The following is a 27,175-nucleotide window of genomic DNA, read 5'->3' as shown; positions in this document are numbered from 1 at the left end:
CTGCCAACCTTTCAATTCCATTTTATCAACAAAGAAAACGCCATCAAACTATACATTTTAAATTGAATCTCATGACATTTCCCCTTGCAAACACAATTTCAAGGTGAAGTTTATTTGCCAGTCTCTACATGATAGTTGATAAATTTTCTAAATTAAAATGTTTCACTTAAATATGGTGTATAATACAATTATCTGTGACCATGACATGAAAAATTAATGCCTGCAAATGTTTCAATTCTATTTTCAAACAGAAGAAAACACCTTCAATTTATACATTTTAAATTTAAGCCCATGACATCTGCATTTGCACACATACATGACATAATATCAAACCATAAATTGTGGAATTGACAGAATAATATCCATGGCATTATCTAATTAAATTAGTTTTAAATTTATTAAGCAGTGTAGCAATAAATTGAAAACTGACATAGTAGTATGGCCATGGCTTAACAGTTATGAAAGAGTTGACTTTGATAATCTTACTTGCTTAATTCATTTTCAGTCTGCAAATCTCTTTCATAGAACATTGCAGTTCAAAGATATAACAATTGATTTCATGCAAACCTGCCTCTTTTTAAATTTTAACATTCTTCAAAGTAAGCAAAGAATACATTTAATCACTTATGTTCTTTGGTTTCTTCTAAATTATGTCAATTCTAAAAAGGTAACTTTCCATTCCAATTAAAAAGCATAAAATTAGAAAATATACCTCCTGGAATTACAATTACTGCAATGTACCATATATATCAAGCATTCTTATAAAAAACAATATAGCATAAAAAAGCAATTCTACTTAACAAGTGAACAATACTTTTACAATCTAATTTAAGCTTTGCAATACAAATAATGTGTAAAAATATTGAGTTTGAGTGCATTTAACATACAACATCAAAAGTAGCTTTATTTAGAAAAGTTTTAACCAGGTAGAATGGCATTCTGATCAAAGAAGCCAACTCTATTTCCATTTCCTGTTTCCAGATCCGACTCAGTGCATTATAATGTGGCCTCATTTAGGGACCAATAATTGCATCATGATGCAATTGTCATGGGTTCAAGACAGGGTCCCCTCTCTTGTAAATTGTGGGATATGGTATTATTCTTAATTGTTATGGCTACCCTCACACTAAATGTACACATTTCCAGTTTCCAAATTCAACTTTGTGCATTATAATGAGGCTTCATTCAGGGATTGAATAACTGCATCATGATGCAATTGTCATGGGTTCCTCTCTTGTAAATTGCAGGCTACAGTTCAACCCTAAATTGTTATGGTTGCTTCACACATTATGTTATTTAGTAACAACCTGTAAAAAGCAGGCTATTTTTAGCTAAGCACAGTTCATACTGAGAAGATTTCTCTTTTTAGTCAATGTATATCACTTTAAAAGTTTAAATATTTTACAAACCTTCATATTTGTGTTTTTAGTCTGGAAGTAGATCAACAGACTTTTTTTTTTAATTAGGCCAACCCAATTCAAGAGCAGAAATCTACCTTACTCTTAACCAAATATTAGCTTGGAAGATAATTGTGTTGCTCAACTTTCTGTGAAGTAATCTATTAACCGTTATTTTGCTTATTTTTTCCTCATCTTTCTTTCTTGGACAAGAGTTTGTATTTGCCCTAGTGCAAGGCTATTTTAATGAATTAGATGACACTATTTTGGTCAGCAACTTTCAGTTCTTTAATTATGCATTTGTCATAAAATTAAAATTGTAACACCATCTACCCTATTTTGGCTGATCTAAAAAGTTACAAATTTTGGGCATTCAAAACTTTTAGCTGTAGTATACATGAAGAAGGTTATTCTAGATTCCTTTGTTTTGAAAACCGAAATGCAGTTCTTAATATTCATTTTTATTCATGGGATACCAATGGTCATCAATGATTTTAAATGATCAAGAAAAACAAATTCTATTATTTTAATGTGTTTCCCTCGGTTTTGGTTTGTGACCTGGATTTGTTTTTTTTTTCTATCAATTTATGAGTTTTGAACATCGGTATACTACTGTTGCCTTTATATATACGCTAATATGACTTAATTTGACCAAACTACGAAATCCAACATCCACAAAAATATGATTTCTCCTCAACAAAAAATATTGATATCTACGAAAATAAATGCATCAACAGTATCATAAAAAAATTACAAAATCATTCTTTACAGACACAGAGATAAACACATCATTGTAACTGAACAAACAGCATCCATATGTAGAATAAGAGTTAATAAGGTTTTGATTAAGTCGCCAGCCAATATTTGTCTTTCTGCTGAGTTCATTTCAATTAACTTTGAATTATATTTATCAATCTTTATTGACTTGAATTATGTTGACGAAGCGAACCGCTGAAATAAACTAATCAAAAAAGCTTTTTTACAAAAGAGGCTCTTCTATGCTGGGCAAACAAGTTACAGAATGATTTGCCAGCTTTGGAAAAATACAAAATACATCAAAGGGTTTTACAATTTGCTGACTTTTCAATTAATGTCAGAGGTAAATGGAAGAAAATAATCCCATTTACAGAATTTAAGGAGATTAGGGACAGTTAAACTACTGTATTTAATTTTGCAAAGATTTAATTATGTGATTTCTAGAACCCAACCTTTTCCTAAGAATTTCTTTTGTGTTTATCTTATCAATGGTTATAATTTCATGTAAAGAGTAAATATGCATGAAATAATATTTTTGTGATGTTGTCTTGCTAAATTAGAGAGGATAAAACTTAAATGAAAATGTTGTTTTAGTGCTCAACTATCTACCTTTAAATCTAGTTTTGTTATTTTTGATGAATTTGAAACAGTAAAATAGTCAATTTACATCCTCAAAATTAAAAAACAAAAAGCGATTATATGTATAGTCTGACTTTATATAACAAGCATTCTCTGCTTTAGCTTGTTAAAAAGCCTTGTTCCCATGCAAATTAAACAACACCTTTGATCAAAATAGACATATTCAGTGAGGGGTCCAGGGGGAGGGGTCTGGTTTTAAAGTTTCATCAAATAAAAAACAGCTGCCTTGTGGAAGTATCCTGTTTGCTTCCAATTTTGTTCTCAATATTACTATAAGAATCAAAATTATTTGTTAATGTCATGCTTGTTACTCATTTTACACATTTTGGTGTTCACCCATGCTATCATAGGTATGTTTAACATTTTGTCAAGTCAGGGCTTTTTATAGCTTTTTATTTAGAATTTTGGGTCCTCAATGCCCTTCAAATTCCTACTCTATTTCGCCTTTAATCTTTTTAATGAGTTATTTAAAGACGCTCATCTGGTATATAAAACTTTAATCCTGGTATCTATGATCAGTTCTTTCCCATTACAGGTTTGGCTAATATTCACCAATAAATTCTGACCTCTAAGCCTGCAGTGGAAAATCTTTGGCAATCATTCCACATGTTCTTACTCATTTCAGAATAGAGCAAGACATGAATGAATCATTTCTTTCAGTATGAACCATGCTAAAATTACAATCTCAATAAAAACTGACTGTACTTTCTACACCAACCATTTGACATTTAAGTCTTTTTGTCTTTTAACAATCATATTAAATGAATCTGGCACTCAAGGGTAATCAAACTATATTATAGTACAGACAAAAATCATTCTTGGAATTGACAAATATTTCTAAATGTCATTCTCTTAATAATATCAGGATTAAAGATGGAATATTATTTTACGAGCAGTTTTATGATATTTGCATTTCTATTGCTTTTTTTCAGAATTGATAGGATAGTCTTATAAACAAATAAATTCAGAAATTATGCAAACATGGTCTCTGGATGAATCCTGCAAAAACAAACCAATTGATTTGGCCTCCTAATATGTTTTGACTTATGCAACATTGATAAATTTCAAAATATAAGTTACAGGTGTACAAAATTATATGCTTACAGGTATCTTTAAGGTGGTACCAAACACCTTGACTGAAATTATTTAGGTTCCTTTGATTTTCATAAAATTTTGACGAAATATTTACTTAGACCCTTTTGAAAAGTTATAAAAATTTCAACAAAGAAAATGTAGTTTTATGAATATTAAATTTCATGGTTTTTAACAAATCCTACATTAAAGGCTGAAAAAATAAGTACCCCATAAATAATACAGAGCATTTAGTAACATTTGAAGAAAAAAATTAAATTCTTCAGATGTGACTAACATGTCTCAGAAAGCTCACTCTGAAAGGTCATTAAAGAATCATTTTTTAAGTTTTGCAGCATATTCATTTATTCAGATTGTAATTATAACTAATATTGAAATGCCAATATCAAGGAATAGTTTTATAGCTTCCGAATACACATACATATTGTACAGAGTCAATAATTTCATAATATTCACAACTATTTTTCATCCTTGTCCATAAAAAGCTCATAAAAATATTGATGTGCCATTAACAATATAAAGTGGTCATATTTGTCTAATGGCATAACATTTCATCAGACAGTCTGCCCATTCCTTCCCACTTGTAATTGAATTTTATGGATTAAGAGAAATTTTTGTTATTTCTTCAAAGCTAAATGCTTTGAAATAATAGGGATTTTCCCCCATCAATGTAACATTACAAGTCATTAATTTAAAATTAAATGATTAAAATGACTTTCATTTTTTGTTGATTTGATTAAAAACTGCAATGATAGAGTAACAATTCTTTACACGACGCCACATCATAAAAAAGTAAGCTTTTAACTGCAATCTCTAAGGAAACTGCAACGAGATAGTTTCTTACGTTGTTACTACAATCCCCTTCCCTTTCATGAATGTGACCTATCGAATTGAACTATTTACCGGATTTGTTATTACATAAGCAACACGACGGGTGCCACATGTGGAGCAGGATCTGCCTACCCTTCCGAAGCACCTGAGATCACCCCTAGCTTTTGGTGGGGTTTGTGTTGCTTATTCTTTAGTTTTCTATGTTGTGTTATTGTACTATTGTTTGTCTGTTTGTCTTTTTCATTTTTAGCCATGGCATTGTCAGTTTATTTTCGATTTATGAGTTTGACTGTCCCTCTGGTATCTTTCGTCCCTCTTTTACACAGAAACACAGCTTTCCTTTAAGGATACAGTCTTCAAGCACTCTAGTACTTCTCAGATTTTAATGCTGACCAATTAGTATTACATGCCTTCTCAGGATGATTGATTGATTGATTGTTGGTTTGCTTAATGTCCAGTGGCAAATATTTCATGCATATTCAGGAAGAGAACAAGTTCACAATAAATACAATAGGTAGGTCTGTAATATATATAGAGGCAATTTGGAATGATGGTCAGGGTAATTTAGACTGCCACTTGAAAATAAGGGTATATTGGATAGGAACAGAAATTTTGCCTTGCTGCAGGATGATGAAATACAAATGTCATAAGAATATATGTTCAGAATTTAAACCCAAACATTTGACGATTTGCAAGTCAAGGATTTATAAGTACCAAAATATGTCAGGAGATGTAATTATGATTAAATGAGACCAAAAAAGAATAGACAAATTCTAAAAATTTCCTTGAGAGTTAAAGCCTTACTAATTTCATCAACGGATTAGATAAATCAGTTCGGTACCAAAGCACTGACTACTCAGCTGATGGTAAAGAAAATGCCTGTTTTTAAAAATATGTTGTACACATTTTGTTGTGCAAAACAAATGCAAAAATATATTCAAGATGACAAGAGGTTTTAAATAACAATCTATAACAGGCAAAGGTAATCATGATTTGTGTAAATCTATGTAAATTTAGGTCTCTTATGAATTCATTTAAAGGATAGAACAAATGCGTGATTGACCGATGATAAACAAATCTTGTATGCAAAATAAGACCTAAAACAATTATCAAAGATTCTCAGAAATGTCAAATGGTAAAGTTAATTGCTTAGTCTTTCGTTTTCTATGTTGTGTCCTGTGTACTATTGTTTGTCTGTTTGTCTTTTTCATTTTAAGCCAAGGCATTGACAGCTTATTTTCGATCTATGACTTTGACTGTCCCTCTGGTATCTTTCTCCCCTCTTTTAATTAGATGAGATTGCTCTCACTCTCAATGAAGTAATACACACTACGTATACCTGTACAGTGCTCCATCTAGAAATTTAAACAGGGGAACTTTCACGCAAGACACTTGCAAATTTTGGAGTTTTGTTTCTTTTGTTTTTTGTCTATGTGTTTGTGTGCATCTATTCCACTTATATATTTGTTGATGCTAATTCCTACATATATACAACAATTTGAAATGAAACTTAAATCAAATAAATCAAAAAGGCAATCTGACTAACTTCTGCAGTTTGATTTTTTACATTTGTCATAAACGCTTCTTCAGGGTGAAGGAATCTCAGGGGTGTGGAAATGCTATGCCCGACTCGCCCGACTCGTACATTTGAACAACTGGACAAGTAATTATTTTTGTCTTGGTTGCCTGTGGACGGGTAAAAAAATATACAAGACAAAGTTCAAATCCAAAAAAACATAAAATTAATTTCAAAACGTATAAAGATGTTTAATTTATGTAAAAGAAACCAATGTTCAGCAAGTAAAAACATAAATGTTCATGACGATAAATTTACATAATAAAAAGGTGGGCAAGCAAGACAAAAAGAGTCATGAGTCGAGTAGAAAACCTTAAATGCAAATGGAGGACACAGCTAGAGTATTTAAAAAAAAAAGAAAGCGAGAATTTCAGACATCGTGGATATCAGATTGCCCCTGGCTATCTATGAAAATTCGGAAAATAAATTAAGTTTTTGTCCTACTTATAGATGAAATGTCAACATTATTTGTTGTCAAGTGGAAAATAAAAGGGACGCATTAATTGCCCATCAAGACAATGATAAATAATCAAGAAAAAAACAAGTGTGTCAGTTGAGAGAAACACCACAAAATCATGCAATAGTTATTATTTAGTTTACATTTCTTCAATCACTGTCCTCACATTTAGTATATGTACGTATACCTACTGGCTACAATTTTTATTCAAAAACTGCTGCAAAATTGTCCTTTACATGTCATTTCATTGGTTGGTTTGCCGTTAGGTTTCTGTCCCATTGATGTCAACCCATTTCCTACTTTCCTAATGTTTTACACATATAAACAAATATATTTCATTTGTGATGCACAACAGTGCTAAGTAAGAATCATATATTAGCTAACAAGAAATACTTCAATATTTATTGGGATCTGATCATCAGGGCAAGTAAATTTTTTTCCTGACAAGTAAAATTTTAGGTTTCACTTGCCCGGGGACAAGTGCTCACAACAAATATTTCCACACCCCTGAATCTAGATTCAAAATTTTGTTTATTTTGTTTATATTTTTGACTGACTTGAAATAAAAATTTTATTTTTAACATTGATAATTTATTGGTAGGACATTTTGTTTTACAATTAATTGTATATAACATCCTTTAACAATGAGAGTTTTCTTTTCCTTTGATGTATTTTATCATTTGATTTTGCCATTTGATGAGGGACTTTCCATTTTGAATTTTCCTCGGACCTCAGTATTTTTGTGATTTTACTTTTATTTGAACAAAAGTACCATACATCATAGTCAATCATGGGACAGTTGTACAAAAAAATTAACAAAAATACCGAACTCCAAGGGAATTTAAATTTATTTAACCCCCAATCATTTAATGTGTCCCAGCACTGTTACCAGTTAAGCACATGAATGTATTATTCTATTTGTGTCAAACAACTTTTTTGAGAAACACCCATAAACTGAGATTAATAATTAGGCACCAATCCCTCTCCTTTGGCTTGGAGCTGAGGTATAATAATATTGTCAAAGACTTGTACAAAGTGTGAACATCTTGTAAACATGTTTTCAATTGTACATTTACTCCTAAATTACTATTCAATAAGTATTCTATTGTCTGTGTCATTATCTAAGTAAATGGCACTGATCGAGAACAAGTGCCTATACATTTGTTCTGCCACGTTCATCAATTTCTAAAGAAGATGTAAATTGACACACAATTACTTTTTCAAGTATCTAATATTTCTAGAAGGACCCTTGATTCATGTCCTCAAAAAATTATTATCTTTCTTCTATGAACTTTTTCTCTAAGTATCTAATATTTCCTATAAGGACACTTGATTGAAGTCCTTACAAATATTATCTTTCTTCTATGAACAATCAACTCTTCTTTTGTGGAGATATTGTTTTGGAAAACATTTCAAAATGTTATAACAAGGAATTATTTGAACATTTTGACTCACCCGAAGAGCCCACAATAAATTTGTGTAAACGTATATTGAAAACAATATTTGTACAAAAAAAAACAAGGAGTTATATGAATCTGAAATAATTCAAAATTCAGAAAAAAAAATAATTGTTACATTATATAAAAAAGAAGATGTGGTATGATTGCCAATGAGACAACTATCCACAAAAGACCAAAATGACACAGAAATTAACAACTATAGGTCACCGTACGGCCTTCAACAATGAGCAAAGCCCATACCGCATAGTCAGCTATAAAAGGCCCCGATAAGACAATGTAAAACATTTCAAATGAGAAAACTAACGGCCTTATTTATGTACAAAGAAAATGAACGAAAGCAAATATGTAACACATAAACAAACGACAACCACTGAATTACAGGCTCCTGACTTGGGACAGGCACATACATAAATAATGGAGGGGGGGGGGGGTTTATTAACCTGTAATGTCTTGTTTGGATTGCACACAAAACTTTGTTAATATAAGTGAACTATAAATAACTGACATTTAAGTGGGAGGTTTAGCTAGATATAACACCAGATCTAACCCTCTATTTTCTTTGTAGAAATCAGCAATATGACAGTCGTTTTCCACTCATTTCATTGGTCGATACATTTGATTTTTTATTGACCTCCCATTTCTTTTAATTTAACTTTAAAGTTTTGTATTTTTGTTATACTTATTGACACAAGAGAGACTTGGTTATCTTAATTTAAGAATTGGTCGACCTCTGTTGTTAATATAGAACAAATCTTTTCAGCCACAGTTCATAAAGGCTGAAAATATATACATTTCGACTCCATAAAAACAAATCATTTTAGTTCTTCCTACATTTAGAGATACATATCAATGCTATATCCTGATGATAACATTTTCTATTAAATCCCGAGAGAATTCCTGATTGATTTAGGTCTCATCTGTTCATTTGAGAGCTCAAGACCATTTCATTCAACAATTTTACGACAAGGATAATTACAATTTGGTTCAATTCAAGAAAGAAATATAAAAACCCTATGGCATCAAGGCATATGGAAAACTATGGCATGGTCATTTGGACTGCTTAAAAATCTTAGGGATTTTATACAAGCATACTTTCAATTTGGTTCAATTCAACCAAGCGATATGACATGGCATAGAGGCATATGGAAAACTATGGCATGGTCATATAAACTGTTTCAGAACTTAAGGGATATTTTAGGGGGAAAAAAATTCAAGAAAATAATTATTTCAATTGCCATTGGGTTTTATTATTCACCTTTCAATTTGAAAAACTCCAAAATTATTAATATTAAGTTCAAATACAAATTGTATTGCTTATATAAACATGACAGAAGAGGCAAGCTGTTTCTTTTAACAAAAAATAACATTTTTTCTAAAATATGTTTCTACATTCATGTATTCAATATATGCAAGTATTCTTTAGTGTGAATGTAAACATGGAAAACCTTCAAATGTGTCTGTCAATAAATGAATCACAATAAAATAGTCCATCTTTTACAATATGCCAATAGTTCAATTACAAATTCTACAGAATGTATAAATTGGGGAGAAGCCATACTGTGTTTGCCAACAAATTAATAGTGATTGATGGTGTAAATATATCTTGTGGTGTAGAAAAGAAAATTTCCAAATAAAACACGAATTTGATCAACTTAACCGGAAATTTCCAAATTAAGATTTCCATGTTTTTTTATTACTGCTGCAATAAGGCAACTAAATCATTCAAGACTTGACAGTTTAAAAGCCAAACGGACAAAAAAGTCTTAGAATAAGAATTTATTATTTTGATCAAGTGTATTATTCTTCTTGTAGGTTTGTCAACATTTATTCAAATGAATTTAGAATGTATTGAATAGGACAGCAACCCTTACAAGTTACATGTATGACTAAAATTCTCTGAAGGGAAGTAGTCACTTTCGATTATGAAATGATGATGGAAATTTTTAACGAACTTGACTGGCTATACAGGCTACAGCCCTTGCACGATCGGTGACTATATATTTAAACAGTAACCTTTTTATAGTCTGATTAGATCAGCACCCACTATCCACTTGCATTACAAACACAAGTGGATTATGGGTGCTGGTTTTAATCAGACTGCCTTTAATAAATTCAGAAATCTGTACTTTAACTCTAGTGTTAAAATTTAGCAAATGGCAATCCCAATTTAAAAGACAATTCATCAAATTATTAGAATTGACCATCAACTGGACATTAAACAGTAATTATGTTACCTTTCAAGACAAACAGACACAGATTACTCAGTCAGTAACACATACTTAAAAAGTTCATGTATATATTATGCATTATAAGAGAACGTTGATTATCAATGTAAATGACCAGTCACAGACCTCAGTACCAAATCAATTTATATATTTTTAATTGCTGTGCTTGAATATTTACAGACATCAAAATGTTACTGTGGATTCATTATTATTCATTGAATACTATTTTTGGGGAATTCTTGGGAACAGGGAAACCACAAATTTAAATGTTCAATGATTTTCAAATTTACAGTATGATTAAGAGGGTGTCCATGGAAAAACCAGGCAGTGGATGGCACATGACATATTTTGTTTTAAAATTTTTTTGATCTATTTCATATCACAAATTCATTCTTTCTCAAAGTTGAATTTTATTTTTTTATTAACTGCAACAAATAAAGAGAAAAGAAATACATAGAAAGCACTGAAAATCCATTGAAAAGGGGAGATAACTCTTCATTTTGTACAAAATTTTGTTGCATTGTTAGTGAATTTTAAAATCATTTTCTGAGCCATCCACTGTTGATTCAAAAATATCTTTGACATATATATCCTTTGTATGATATGAACATTGCATTGGAATCAAAAATTCAGTGGGAAAAAATTTATGTTGTGCCACCCATATCATATGATTTGCCTGATATTTACTTGGACATCCTCTTAAATGCACTTTTAGAAAACCACAAAATTAAATATCCATGAAAATGCAAGTTTTCCTCAACCCACAGAATTGGGTACCCACACAAATAAATGAATCCACAGTATTTAACTGTGGCAAATTGGCCGTTTCATAATCTAATGCATCCTGGGTAATATTTTCAAAAGCGTACACCAAAGCGTTTTGATTGGTTTAAAACGTTATAAACAATGGAAATTCAACCAATGACGTGACGTTATTTTCACTTTGGGGTACGAACAATGAAATTACCCATGATGCTTTAGATTCTGAAACGGTCAATTGAGAAACTGTACAAATGAAAAAAGATATGTATGGCCCCAAAATATCAGATGTAGATTAACAGAGGGCAGGGTGGCCCAGGCAGCCTCTTCAGGAAGCTTCATATTAAACAGATGCATATACCTTTTACAAGTATTGCTCTAATCAATGGCTTGCACTAAATTGTCCATGAAATCATTCAAATTGGAAAATTTTATTCCATGATCAATTTACTAAAATGCATCAATTGCAGTGACATGAATTTTCATATTTGCATTTTATTCTTTGTAAAAATCTATTGACATGGTTAATTGCAATTTTGAATTAATTTAAATGATTTATTTATTAATTTCAATGGTTTTGTAACCTGTAAGTTTATTTTTCTTCCCATAAAAATATTTTCATTAGGAGATTGCAATTTAAATTATGAATATAAAAATATTTTGTTTAATTTAAGACAAACATTTTAAGTGGAGTCATTTACATTTATTGATTGATTTTTGTAAATCTATTTTCATTTTTTTTTTAGCATGTTTGTTGTTTTTTTTCCTTTAGTTTGTAACCTGGATTTGTTTCCTCTCAATCAACTTTTTAACAGCGGTATTGTACTGTTGCCTTTATTTAGACCCTAAGATAGGTTTGGGCTCAATGTCAATTAGTGGTGTGGATGTTTGTTTCCTGTTGGTGACCATGTTTTGGTATATTAAAGCCATTTTTCTGATTAATGACTTTAATAGACCAATACATGGTCACCAACAAGAAACAAACTAAAAGTGCCAAGGAGCCTGTATGGCTCACCTGATTTCTATGAAAATAGTGTGAATAAACTCATCATAGATACCAGGACTAAATTTAGTATATACGCCAGACACGCATTTCGTCTACAAAAGACTCATCAGTGACGCTCGAATCCAAAAAAGTTAAAAAGGCCAAATAAAGTACAAAGTTAAAGAGCATTGAGGACCAAAATTCCTAAAAAGTTTTGCCAAATACAGCTAAGGTAATCTATGCCTGAGGTAGAAAATTCTTAGTATTTCAAAAAATTCCAAAATTTGTAAACAGTACTGCAAGTAGTGTCTTTCTCAAAAAATTCAAATTGGATATGCTTCTTCAAAGTAAATAAAATATACCACTGGGTTTAGGATGTACCTTCAACTCTGACTATAACAGATTTAGCTAGTTTAATTTTCACAAAAAAATGACAAAATGCTTTCTTTCACCTCTTTCAAGAAATTTGAACCATAGTTTATATAAATATTTTTTTTTTTAAACCGGCCAAATTAATTCTAGTTTAGGGGTTTAGTACAATATATAACGTATCACCTTTTTACTTGCTCTCTATGGAAATTTCCTAAGAACAAAAAACATTGACACAAGTAACCAATCATTACCAATGGACCAAATTCCTGAATAGTGCCAAGTCTATTGTAGCAAAAAATTACCTAAAACTTAATATATAAATATATATATTACAATGAATTATTTAAATCCAGAATAATTTTGAATTCTGGAGAATTGATAAGAAATATATGATGAAAATTAACCCAATTTAGGGTTTTCCATGCATGCTAGGTGGGGTTAGTTAGTTCATACAGAAATTATTTCAGTAAAAGTAAAACTAATCTTTGCCTAGTGCACATATATAAAGAAAATCATATGGGAATACTGTTACAAAAAAACCAACAACACTTGGGGCCTAAAAATACTGAAACAATAGAAAAATGTAAAGAAAAAAAATTAATTACGGGGTTAAAATCAATATAACAGATCTGAAGGTATGCAAACCAGGAGATTATTAAAAATAAAAACTGAGGACCTAAAATCAATGTAATAGTTTAGATATGAAATATGATATAGCTATTAACCCTTTCCTCCATAATGACACCTTTTGACGCCACCCACTTTTCTCCATAATGATGCCTTTTGACACCAACCCCTTTTCTCCATAATGACGCCTTTCCACGCCTGTGTAGTCCGTCAGTTGAAACGTATTGCCTACGAAAAAACTTTATCAGACTTAAAAAAAATTGTATCTTAAATAAAAAGGATATTCATGAGTATAACTGACTGGAATTTCATTGATGAAATATTTGTTTTCACAATGCATTAATACTTTGAACCTGATGATATTTTTTTTATTGAAAAAATCCTATGCAAATCAAGTGTTTTAAAAAAAAATCCATGGAGGAAAGGGTTAAATTAACATTAATGTTTATATTATCCTATAATGATTGATCTTAATTTAATACGATCTTTATTCTTATATAAACTCCATGGACGACATAATTTAAGGAGGTAGACCTAGGTTAAGGGAAATCACTCTTAAAATCATCAGTACGTTTGTGTCAACCATTTTCAAAAATATATTCTAAGCTTCTAGGTTACATAGATTATTTCCAATCTGTTTCAGGTAAATGCTTGAAAAACATTGAGGAAACTTGACTTTTACAAACGCTTAACTGATTTAAAGAGTTATCCCCCTTAATACAATAATACAAGGGAGATTACTCTGTAAAAATCAGCTGATAATTTTAATCATGCTGTATTGATAAGGAAATATATAGCTCCTCAATAATAATAATAACAAGAATGTGTCCATAGTACACGGATGCCCCACTCCCACTATCATTTTCTATGTTCAGTGGACCGTGAAATTGGGGTCAAAACTTTAATTTGGCATTAAAATTAGAAAGATCATATCATAGGGAACATGTGTACTAAGTTTCAAGTTGATGTAACTTTAACTTCATCAAAAACTACCTTGACCAAAAACTTTAACCTGAACTTTGCACTATCATTTTCTATGTTCAGTGGACCATGAAATTGGGGTCAAAACTATAATTTGGCATTAAAATTAAAAAGATCATATCATGGGGAACATGTGTATTAAGTTTCAAGTTGATTGGACTTCAGCTTCATCAAAAACTACCTTGACCAAAAACTTTAACCGGACGGACGAACAGAGCAGACCAGAAAACATAATGCCCCTCTACTATCGTAGGTGGGGGAATAAAAATTAATAATTTTCAATGAAATTTTTTGATAAAGTGTGTGGTTTAAGTTTTTTGAATTTTTTATATTTTTGTCATGGCATCAAAGTAAATATTTTTCCAAAAGACTTAAATCCAAATATGTATATAAAGAGAAAATCGCATGTGAAATGCTGTCAAAAAACACTTGGGGCCTTAAAAATAATAAAACAGATTTGAAAAAATATAAAAATATCAAGAAAAAAAAAATACTTGAGGGTCTAAAATCAATAAAACATATCTGAAGGAATGCATATGGGAAGATTATTAGAAACAAAAACATAGGACCTAAAATCAATGAAATAGATTAGATATGAAATATGATATAGCTATTAAACATTAATGTTTATATTATCCTATAATGATTGATCTTTAATGTCACCATTCTCCGTGGACATAATTTAATACGATCGTTATTCCTATATAAACTCCATAGACATAATTTAATACAATCAGTATTCTTATGTCAACTCCGTGGAAAAATTTAATACCATCATTATTCTTGCATCATGGACGGGTGAAAGTCATTAGCAGCCAAATAAATATTAATTTGACAATTTGGTAATTTGAAGATAATTTTTGTTTGCTATATTAATATTAAATGGTGGGAGTTTTTATTCTTTTTTTACATTGTGAAGGAATTCAAAATGACCTGAATCAAAAAAATAAAACAATTTTTGTTAAATCATGACTATGTGAAGAAAAAACGGTAAGAAGTTTTTTTTTAATAATAGGTTATTCTAATATATAAAGAGACCATATTTTTATTGCGTTTCTATTAGTGTCATGATTGTCGGTATGAGAAATCTATATTTTGTAAAGGTGAAGAAATGCATGTTTTCAAATAGTTTTCATTCAAGTTATGGTAGATACCAAGGTTTCAAGTTTGAGAACAGTTCATTATATGCCCAATCTCATGACCTCTGCTTGGTGAAACTATGGATTCATTATTGAGGAGGGATAGGACCTTTATTGAGACTACGGGATCGGGTGTTTTTAAGCTCAGGATTTCGGGATTGACCCTTTCGAGATCCGGGAATTCTTTTTTTCTAATTTCAGAACTTCGGGATTAGATTTTTTTTAATCGGGACCTCGGGATTTCATGTTTTAAGCCTGGGATTTCCGGATCAGGACCCCTCCTCCCCCCCCCCCCCCATCATTATTATTCTTGGGATATCAATCTTTTGAAAATTTTGTGGGTAAAATTAAACCAGGAATTTAAATGCTCAAAGAAGTACATATTTACTATAGATAGAAATAAGAAGATGTGGTGTGAGTGCCAATGAGACAACTCTTCATCCAAATCACATTGTGTATAAAAATAACCATTATAGGTCAAATACTGCCTTCAACACAGAGAATTGGTTAACACTGAACAGCAAGCTTTAGGTTTGTATATGTTGTGTACAAGTTATCATTTTGTACAAATTATAATTTGTACCAAAAAAATGTACAAATTATATAGACTTTGTACAAATTGTAATTTGTACAAAAAAAGTGCCTGTACAAATTACAATTTGACAATTTGTACAATATTTGACGAAAATTCACTTATAACTTGTACAATAATTCATAATATGGATTTTGGCGAAAAAAGCATTGATACACACCATTGTTATAAAATGACTATACAGTACATCTCATTTACAAAATACAAAATTGTTCTTTATCATTCGTCTGGGCAGGTGATTGAATTATGGCCTTTAAGAGTTATCATTTTCACTCTTTTACATGTTTAGTCAATTAGTAAATTTTTTAAAGGCACTTTTTGTACAAATTACAATTTGTACAAAGTCAAAATACAAATTATAATTTGTACAATTTTTTTGGCAAAACCAGGAAATCAAATATCCATGAAAACAACAATTTTCTACAATCTACGAAAAATAAATGAATCCTGAGTATTCCTCTTTGAATGCGAAACTTCTAGTTATGAACAATCTTTGAAAAATCACTTTCAGGAAGCTTAAACTTGAAGTTGCTGATACTAAATATAGGATGAAAATTTCATTAATGCACATGACATTTTTACGCTCAAATTTTTTAGCAAAAAGGAAGTAGATCGTAAAAGAAATTGAAAACTTATTACACTTTATGGCGTAGCTAAAAGACACTTGGTACCATAAATCAAGAAGCTATGACAAGAAGTGGGGGAGATAAACGGAACCAAAAGATGTGTTATGAAAAAAACAATATTCACATAAAAAATAAACAGTAAATAAACAAAAATTAGGTCAGTCCTTATATACTGCAAAATTTAGGCAGAAACAGAGAACTTTTAATAATTTTGCCTTCAGTCAAAAAGAGGTACCTTGAACATAATGCAATTAAATTTCTGATGGTTGCTTCTAACAAATTTCTTATTTTATCATTACATGTAACACTCCATTCAAATAACAATTTATAAAAGTAAACCATTATAGGTCAAGGTACAGTCTTCAACACAGAGCCTTGGCTCACACCGAACAGCAAGCTATTAAGGGCCCCAAAAATAGTAACGTAAAACCATTCAACAGGAAACCAACGGTCTAATCTATAAAAAAGACCTGAGAAACACGTATGAACTACATAAACAGATGACAAGTTGACAACTACTGTAAATCAGATTCCTGACTTCGGACAGGTGCAAACATTTGCAACAGGATTAAACGTTTAAATGGTACCAAACCTTCTCCTTTTCTGAAACAAAAGTATAACATCACAACGTTCACTATTGGAATTGATATTTTGAAACACTTTTTTTTTATTGGAAACTAATCATTTTTCTATGTTATCTGTTAATAAATTGACTTTTTGAATGATGTTTTCAATATGGAAAGAACTTGTGCAATATTTTTTCTTGTTCAGCTATCATATCCATCATCATGTTATCATATTGGGAAAGCTGAAAACATGTCTAATAGATCAAACTCAAATGTATCACAAAAAACAGATTATCTATGTATCTTTGGGGGAATATTTTCATTTAGTCAAGAAAGAGATTGGTCTTTCTCTTATGTTATTAGTTTTCTCACAAAATGTATGTACATTTCGCGAGGCAGCAGTGATCTTTGCATTGAATGTCATAAACTTTTCTTAAAACATGAAGAAAAAAAAAATCATTCTAATTGTGTGCACTCTAATTGTATACTGATTACTGTGGTTTCATTATTATTTGTTGGATATCAATTTTCAAGGATTTCGTGTTACCTGGGAACCACAAATTTCAATGTCCAACGAATTACAATTGTATATAGAAATGTATGCAGATTTAAATCAGGATTTTAAATGCTCAAAGAATTACATATTTACTATAGATAGAAATAAGAAGATGTGGTATGAGTGCCAATGAGACAACTCTTCATCCAAATCACATTGTGTATAAAATTAACCATTATAGGTCAAATACAGTCTTCAACACAGAGCATTGGTTAACGTTGAACAGCAAGCTTTAGGTTTAATGCAACAACATTTGTAACGTTCATTTTGATTGGATAACGTCACATTGCAAAACCAGGAAATCAAATATCCATGAAAACAACAATTTTCTACAATCTACGAAAATACATGAATCCTGAGTATTCCTCTTTCAATGAGAAACTTCTAGTAATGAACAATCTTTGAAAAATCACTTTCAGGAAGCTTAAACTTGAAGTTGCTGATACTAAATATAGGATGGAAATTTCATTAATGCACATGACATTTTTACGCTCAAATTTTTTAGCAAAAAGGAAGTAGATCGTAAAACAAATTGATAACTTATTACACTGTATGGCGTAACTCAAAGACGCTTGGTGCCATAAATCAAGAAGCTTTGACATGTAGTTGCTGAGAAAATTGCAAAAAAAACATGACATGGAAAAAAATTATAAAAAAAATTCCAAGGTAAATTTATAATGGGTTACCCAAATCCATTAAAAGTGACACAATCAAATCATAAGACTTTATCCACCAAAAAAAAACAAAACGTTAAGATCCATTGATTTATAAAATCAAAAGTTTACACAACTATAAAATAAAATCCATAAGACCTCATCTTCCTATTTATATCTTTATAAAATTCATCCAAAAGAGTAAATGTTTCTATAATTTGGTAAATGATAACTGGGATATCATACATAACCTTTTTTTTTAAACAATATTTTTATAATTTTGCACACAGTCAAATAGAGGTACAAATGTACTATGATTTATTTGTGGTATATCAATTTTTAATGGAGTTTGTGGGTAACGCTGAACTGAAATTTAAAGGTTCAACAAAATACAATTTATTTATAGGTTGTATGCAAACTGGTAAAACCCCAAAATCAAATATCCATGAAAATACAAATTTCCTGCTGTCCACTAAAATTGTAACCCATGAATATAGATTAATTCACAGAACCCTATAGATTGATTGATTGATTGTTGGTTGCTTAATGTCCAGTGGCAAATATTTCATGCATATTCAAGATGAGAACAAGTTCACAATAAATACAATAGGTAGGTTGATACAAAAGAGGCAATCTGGGATGATGGTCAAGGAAATTTGGACTGCCACTAGAAAATGAGGTATGTGGATAGGGACAGACATTTTGCCTTGCAACAGGCCACCTACGGACCTCTCAAAAGAGTTGTTGCAAGGGTTCTTAACGTGCAAAGAGCGTGGCACTCTCTTTACACGAGGCATCGGATTAAATGTCCCCCTTCTGACCGGACGTGACTGTGAACTTGATACATCCCGCACAGCCAAACGGACGCCCACTTCGGAAAGCCTTTTACTGCCGGTCGGGAGAAGACCAAATGACCATATTTTTATACCCCAGTCACCCTTGGGGGTCAGAATCCTATAGAAAATATTAAATTAAATTCACTGCTTTTAACTTAAAATTGTTTTTTAGGTAAACTCTTCAATCCTCCATGTTATCTGTGAATAGATTGACTTTTTGTATGATATTTTCAATTCAATAAGGAAAGAACTTTAGGCATATATTTTCTTGTTATAAAGCTATCAAATGCATCAACATGCTATCATATTAGGAAAACTGAAAACAGATCAAACTCAAATGCATCACCAACAAAAAAACAGATCAAACGCAAATGCATCACCAACAAAAAAACAGATCAAACTCAAATGCATCACCAACAAAAAAAAACAGATCAAACGCAAATGCATCACCAACAAAAAAACAGATCAAACTCAAATGCATCACCAACAAAAAAAAACAGATCAAACTCAAATGCATCACCAACAAAAAAAAACAGATTATTTGTGTATCTTGGGGTGAATATTTTCATTTAGTCAAGAAAGAGATTGATCTTTCTTCTCCGTTATTAGTTTTCTCACAAAATGTAAGTGAATTTCGCGAGGAGGTAGTTAGTGATCCTTAAAGGTCATGAATTCTTCTTAAAATATGATTCAAATGTCTGCAGTCTAATTGAATACTGTGGATTCATTTATTTCCATGGATACCTATTTACCATCTTTTGGTGTGTATAGTGCGCACCACCTTTGTGGTCCAAGAAACAAGTGAAAAATTTTTTATTGGTCATATAATACTCCTAGACATTTTCGGAAAAGTTACAGCTCCAAAATCGGCAAACAGGAAGTTTATCGGTATTCAGGAAGTATGTGGATAGAGAAAATTTGCATTTTCAACTTTTTCATTCATATTTAATTTCATAGTTTTGTAAAATTTGCAAACATTCCTTTAGAGCATTTGTAATTCTTTGAATAATTAAATTCATGGTTCCCCAGTACCCATGTAATCACAAAAATTGATATCAAACAAATATTAATGAATCCACATACTACATACATATTTTATTTTTTATTGGATACAGGGTAACCACAAACTAATGCAGGTTATCCAAAATCTACAAAAATTGATTACCATAACAATCATGACATAATCACACACATTGTAAAAGGCATATTTTGCTTGGCCTTAACTTTCAGTAATAAGATCTCTATTCATATCCAAGACATTTTCTTCTTGACAGAAGTAGCCATCTTAAAACACTTGATTACACTGGAAAATGATTTCACATTTTATGAGATTTATCTCAAATTTCTGATTCTCTTTCCTAAGCATCTATAATTAAGACATTATTGTCCTTATCTAGATCAAAAAGTGGCACAGAGGCTAAGTTTAAGGCTAGTATATATCAAATCTCAAATATCAAATATCAATCTTTTTTTTACCTTAAGCACCCGAGTTTGTAACTTGGGAGCTTTAGATAGTTATTCCAAGTTTAATGATATCTGTCTCAATTTCCAATTCCATAGCATCTATAATTAAGACATTATCATTGTCCTTATTTTAATCGAAAGGCAGCACAGAGGCTAAATCCTTTATTGATGGCTAGTGTCTTTAAATACTACGAGATGTGATATGATCACCAATAAGAAAACTATCCATCAACATCCCAAAGGACAAAGATAGAACCAGTATTATTATAATGTCTGGTGTTGTTTGTCTTTATACTGGAAAACAAAACTAGAAATAACCAAAGGACAAGTATTTTAACAACTATGGCCAATGCTATTTACACTTTTAAATTGGAAGGAAGAAAGGATTTGGTTTACAAATATAAGATAGAAAAAAAGCATTGCAATCAGGCAACAGTTCTTAAAGCTATTCCTCATCTTGATTTCTCAATTTTTTTCAGTAAACTTGACTTGTATTTCAGCTACAAAGCAAAAAGCCATACAGATATTACATTGACCATTTCTTCCCTTGAAAACAAAACCATAATTGAAGAATGCCTAGTTTTCTTATAATATTGGAAAATACTGTTGAATAACATATATTTTTTTCTATTTCAGATACAGACAGGAAATTCAAAAAGTATCTTATAATAATAAATAATATACTCTACACTATTCTATTGCAGGTGCAGAACAAAGTTCATCAAGATAATCAACTGACACTTATTTCCCTTGACCACCAAGAGTGCAAAAACAATAAAAGGACTGAATTTGTGCTGGTTCTTAAATCTAAAGATATGCAGTGATGTTAAAGTATAATGCCAAATCATAATGGACCTCCATCTTCAATTCGCAACAATGAATCACTACAGCAGAATGGAAACCCTCAACTGTCATCATGGTTACACAATTCAACTCCGAGCATAAATAAAATAACACTATTAAATACTTCTAGTGACAGCATAACAATGCAGCCGAGTTTCCGACAAATATCTGACGCTGATTCATTAGAGGATGACACTCATTTGCATAAAACTGCCGTAATTATTATAATGAGCATTCTTATTTTCATTTCACTTAGCATTTCTGCAGCTGTTTTAGTTTTTTGCAAGAAGAAAAATTCTGTGTTCAGTTATCAAAAATCGGAGCAGGGTGATAAAGATTACGAATATGAAATGGATGATATAAATACTGAAAATGAATCTTCTGATTCCATGGAAACCAGTGAACCAATCAGATCACAGACATATCCTTCAATAACAGATATTAATTCATCTTCAAATAAAATCAGATATAAATTCATACCCAAATCTAATACATTTTCAGGAATTGATTACTGTGGTTTGGATATGAGCCGAGAACATTCAAATAACTTTTCACTTTCTAACAGCTTGTATTCAAGTTCGTCACCAAGTCTTAATTTTCAATCACTTACAATAAAAGTTGATGTGGAACCATGCTTGCAATCTCAATCATCAGAGTGTTTGACTGATTATTCTGTGTGCAATGATAATTCAAGCACTTATATAACTGAGCATGACTTAAATTCACATTCAACTGAACGTTTCAACAGTGCTATTCCTTGGGATTATGATTCAAACTCTTTAGAGAATGATGATCTGCAAACTGTATCAATATTATCTAAAAACCCTTTTACAGAATCAGAAAACAGTTCTGATCAGAACTTTTCAATAAGCCCTCAATGCTCAATAAATTTTTCAAATGAAAATGGGAATAAAAAATCTCAGAAAAAATGGGATCTAGAAAAACAAAGTTCTGAGGAAAGTGATGAATTGTTTCAAATCAGTAAACCACTTTTACACAAGAGGGGAGACCACTCTAATTGACTTTTGAAGTGCAGCCAAATGTATTGCTTATTTATAATAATGAATAAATGTATCATAAAATGTGTTTTTTATGAAATTCCAACCCTCACTACTGAAAAGCAAGTATAACTTAAAAATAACAAAAGGTCAGAGGTAATACTTATTCAAGTGAATTTTATTTTTTCAAATTTTTTAGGTGAAGTTGCCTCCCATGTTCTCTATATGTTTTTACTTAATTAAGGAAGTCATATAATTACTCTTTTTTGAATTTTTCTTTACTACATGACTCTTTAATTCATATCATGAATAGTATTTAAACTTTAATGCTAGACATGAGGTGTCTTGAATTAATTCTTGAAAATAAATCTTTGTACAGTGAAACCTGATTAAACCGAACTCTGAATAAACCGGAAACCTGTCTAATCCAAACTTGTTCTGAAGACCAATCATATCACATTTAATGCATTGTGAACCTGATGAAATCGAATACCTGCCAAAACCGAACAAAATCTCAAGTCCCGAAAGGGTTTGGCTTAGTCAGGTTTCACTGTAATTGATATTACCAAAATAAAGTTGCAGGTTTCTTTTGTCTAAAAATACTGAGGCTTTCATCAAACTACAACATTCAGACTAACAAAATTTTACCTGCATTTTCTATGAACAGTCAACCGCCCAGCTAATCAATATTCACTAGCCAGCAAATTTAACTTACCTTGATGACTTTGGCTAATGAATCTGCTCCCTTTGCTGTCAGACTACAACCAGTGAAGTTGATAGAATTTACTGTGGTTGAGTTCTTTATTCCTTTACACAGAACTGAAAAGATGAAACATTTACTGATTCAGTGTTTGCACCACATTTGTTTATTTTCATATGCACAGCTGTTTCCCTATTTTTGACATTTTTACATATTATGTCTGTTTGTTTTGTTCACACATCCGTGTCAAAATAATGGAATTTTATACGATTGTCATACAAATGAGAGGTTGAGTAAGCTATAAAACCAGGTTTGATCCACCATTTTACTTAACAAAATGCCTGTACCAAGTCAGGAATAGGACAGTTGATATCCATTCGTTTGATGTGTTTGAGCTTTTGATTTTTTCATTTGAATCGGGACTTTCCATTTTGAATTTCCTCAGTGTTTTTGTGATTTAACTTTTTTTTTATCATATCCAAGACCACTACCATTTTAAACCTGCATCACTGAGAATAATTGATTGCAATTCAAACTACAAAGGAAGCAGATGAACAGCAGATATTATGATACAACTCAACACTCTCTAATTTTAAAACAGATTGACAGAATAATGGATGAAGTGGAGCAGTTTGTTTTCACCAGTTGCAACATCAATAAAAATGCAATTTTCAAAAACAATTATTTTATTTCTATGGATTGCATATATACTGCCACCTGACATATTTATTTTATGGTTTATTTTAATACAGCAAGACTGTGCAGATTCATCATGTGTTTGACTTTTTAAATATGATCTAAATAAGTTAAGAGGAAAGAAAAAGTACACATGAAACTGGTTAAACTAAACCCCTTCCCATTCTGTTGCAAGTCAAGCTGTCAGAACCATGAGTTGTTAGCTCGAGGATATTGAATACAATTGGTGAGATGGCAGAATTTCAATTTGTTTGTAACATGATGACGTCACAATTGAATGCAGAATTATAATAATCAAATCAAGTTAAAAAGTCAGATGTCACAATGCAGGATACGCCTTTATTGCTATTTGTGGCCATTGCAGAAGTTTCTTGTAAAATTTTCAGGTGCTTTGGAAAAAATGTCTAATGCAACATAGTTTTTCTATGGCAAAATATCAGGTCAATTGTCACAGATACAGAAACAGCTGTTCATAACATTAAGGCATCTATATAAAAAGACAACCAAATTTATATCAATATATATCTTTTTGATCTATTTTAATATGGAACAAAGCAAACAACATGTATTATATGCATAGCACATGTAAACCTTTTTTTTTCTTCTATTAAATAATCTATAGATATTTCTATATGAAGACAGTGTTCCAGCTAGGCCGTTTTCAGAGGGCGCGGCGCCCGCCCTTTTCCGAGTGGCGCCCTGTGCCCTTTTTACAGTTTCCAGGGCCCTGTCTTTTTTGAAGATCGATTGCATATTAATTTGCGTATTGATATGATACGCTAATTACTAAATTTTACCTGGGGAAAAGATTATGACTTTGTTTACCACCCCAAGCTAATCAATGGTTACAACTGGTGTCATAATCTGTTGTTATAGGTAATCCGTTTATCGGATGGGTCATTAATGATCATCAACATTAATTCGTTCAAATAGAATCGGTCAGTCGGCAATTATCTTTGAAGAAATGTGCATACAACAACTTGGGCACAATTTGCGATGTTTACCGTAGTTCATGGAAGAAACGTAATGACAGAAAGTTGGAAAACCATTATAAACTCGTTGAAGACATTGTTTTACTTGTTTTCTGTAAAATAAACAGAAAATTCAGACGTATTTGTCATTGACTGCCTTCATTTTTGATACGAAAATAACAAAATCGGCCGCCATATTGTGATCATATTTACATCATATTTACGTACTGTTTATAATCCTCCAAAGAAGGAGCACACCCGAATAAAGAAAGATAACTCAATCTGATTTTTTTCCTAGCATTGAGTAACCCATTTACATATTCTAAAATGTGTCTCCATACTTCTTGCTTAAGAATATATATGTTTAGGTATTTATTTTTAGTTATGGGAAAAGTTAAAGAGGGTCTTAGTAGCAGTGTTGGTAGGGTGCCTTGGTCATCTTTTTCTGTATTCTTTATTTTTGATACTATTTTTCACTGTTGCTTTATATCCTAAAATTGTGAATTTACTGAGCACAGCTGTTTTGTGCTGTATTGCCATCAAGCACAGCAGGGGTAGAAAGGTGAAACTGGTAAAATGTGATAGACCATAGAAACAGTATGAAACAGATCTCCTTTCAAAACATACTGCATATAAAGTTCAACTGTGCCAAGCAATGATAAAACAAGAATGTGTCCACAGTACACGGATGCCCCACTCACACTATCATTTTCTATGTTTAAAGGACTGTGAAATTGGAATAAATTCTCTAATTTGGCATTAAAATTAGATTGATCTTATCAAAGGGAACATGTATACTAAGTTTCAAGTTGATTGGACTTCTACTTTATCAAAAACTACCTTGACCAAAAACTTTAACCTGAAATTTGCACTATCATTTTCTATGTTCAGTGAACCGTAAAATTGGGGTCAAAACTCTAATTTGGCATTTAAATTAGAAAGATCATATCATAGGGCACATGTATACTAAGTTTCAAGTTGATTGGACTTCAACTTCATCAAAAACTACCTTGACCAAAAACTTTAACCTGAAGCCAAAAACTTTAACCTGAAATTTGCACTATCATTTTCTATGTTCAGTGAACCGTAAAATTGGGGTCAAAACTCTAATTTGGCATTTAAATTAGAAAGATCATATCATAGGGCACATGTATACTAAGTTTCAAGTTGATTGGACTTCAACTTCATCATAAACTACCTCGACCAAAAACTTTAACCTGACATGGGACAGACGGACGAACGGACGAACGAACAGACGAACGAACAGACGGACGAACGGACGCACAGACCAGAAAACATAATGCCCCTACTACTATCGTAGACGGGGCATAAAAACTTGTGTGACAAGCTGCTTGACAAGTTTTTCAGCCTTAAAAGTAGAAAGATAGAGTTCTATATGGGCTAAAGATTTTGTTCTTGTATAACCTGTGATTCAACGAATAAACACAAATGTTTGATTAACATCTTTTATTAAAATATGCCCTTTTCATATTATCATATCGCACGTTAAATGCCCTTTTTCAGGATTGGCACCCTGCCCTTTTGAAAACCTAGCTGGAACACTGGAAGAGATTGTGAAAAGAGAGAAAGAGAGAGTGAGAAAGAATGAGATATTGAGAGAGAGTGAAAGAGAGAGAGAGAAAAAAAAGAGATTTTCAAAAAAATATATATTTTAGTTTGTGTAAATCTTGATAAAACAATAGTCTTTTGTTGTTATATATTTGAAACCCTGTAACACCTTAGTCAGGTGGTGCTGTAAGGGTGATGTTAAATCCTGACTACTGAAAAAATAAATAAAAAATAAAAAAATCTATATAAAAAGAATGAAGGATCATTTTATTCTACCTTCTGAAATATTAAGCTTTTAAGAAATAAGTTGACGCAATTAATTCAAGCAATAAATGACAGTAGACACTATTTTCAAATGTGTCAAAAAATGTACATCAGGAAAAATATTTTTTATTTGATACTCATATCTACTCACTATCTAAACCATTATCTCCAATACGACAGAACTCAAATGATACATGACTCAATGTTGAGTTTTTTGCCAATCCCTGCAAATAAAAAGGAAATATGTCAAAATTAGGTTAAACATCATTTTTCAGTTGATTCACATACAACCAATAAAGTTCAATTGCAGCTGTTGTGTCAGTTCTAGGCATTATTTCTCCACTTCAAATTGTCACGATAATTGCAATGATCTAGCTTCATACCAATATCTTGAATTCTATCACAGCACTTACAAAAATTTTTAAATACCCTTCACTTTTCTTGTTTTTCAGTCTATTCCATGAAGATCAAATCTATGCAAAGGAATATCTAAGCAATTCTATCTATTAAAGTTGTGATATTAACAAATCAGGAACATTTTCCAG

The 27,175-nt window shown here is 31.2% G+C and overlaps 2 protein-coding genes across 2 annotated transcripts in view; one reads left to right on the top strand and one right to left on the bottom strand.

Moving 5' to 3' along the window:
• Positions 1–27,175, bottom strand: part of LOC143051587 (centrosomal protein of 78 kDa-like) — a 66,007-nt gene that overhangs the window by 31,200 nt on the left and 7,632 nt on the right. Inside the window, exons 5-6 of the mRNA XM_076224470.1 lie at positions 26,782–26,854; positions 23,146–23,249 (exon numbers count right to left, since the gene is read on the bottom strand). Of these exons, the coding sequence (XP_076080585.1) occupies positions 23,146–23,249; positions 26,782–26,854 (177 nt within the window). The remainder of the gene's footprint in view (positions 1–23,145; positions 23,250–26,781; positions 26,855–27,175) is intronic.
• LOC143051607 (uncharacterized) lies at positions 21,393–22,464 on the top strand. The gene has a single exon (XM_076224504.1). It carries the CDS (start codon positions 21,426–21,428, stop codon positions 22,452–22,454), a length of 1,029 nt encoding a protein of 342 aa, XP_076080619.1. The 5' UTR covers positions 21,393–21,425; the 3' UTR covers positions 22,455–22,464.

Source organism: Mytilus galloprovincialis, chromosome 11 (assembly GCF_965363235.1).
Source record: "Mytilus galloprovincialis chromosome 11, xbMytGall1.hap1.1, whole genome shotgun sequence".
In the NCBI taxonomy this organism is placed as follows: Eukaryota; Metazoa; Mollusca; class Bivalvia; order Mytilida; family Mytilidae; genus Mytilus; species Mytilus galloprovincialis.
The sequence above is the reverse complement of the archived record's forward strand: the minus strand, read 5'-3'. Positions and strand labels throughout refer to the sequence as shown.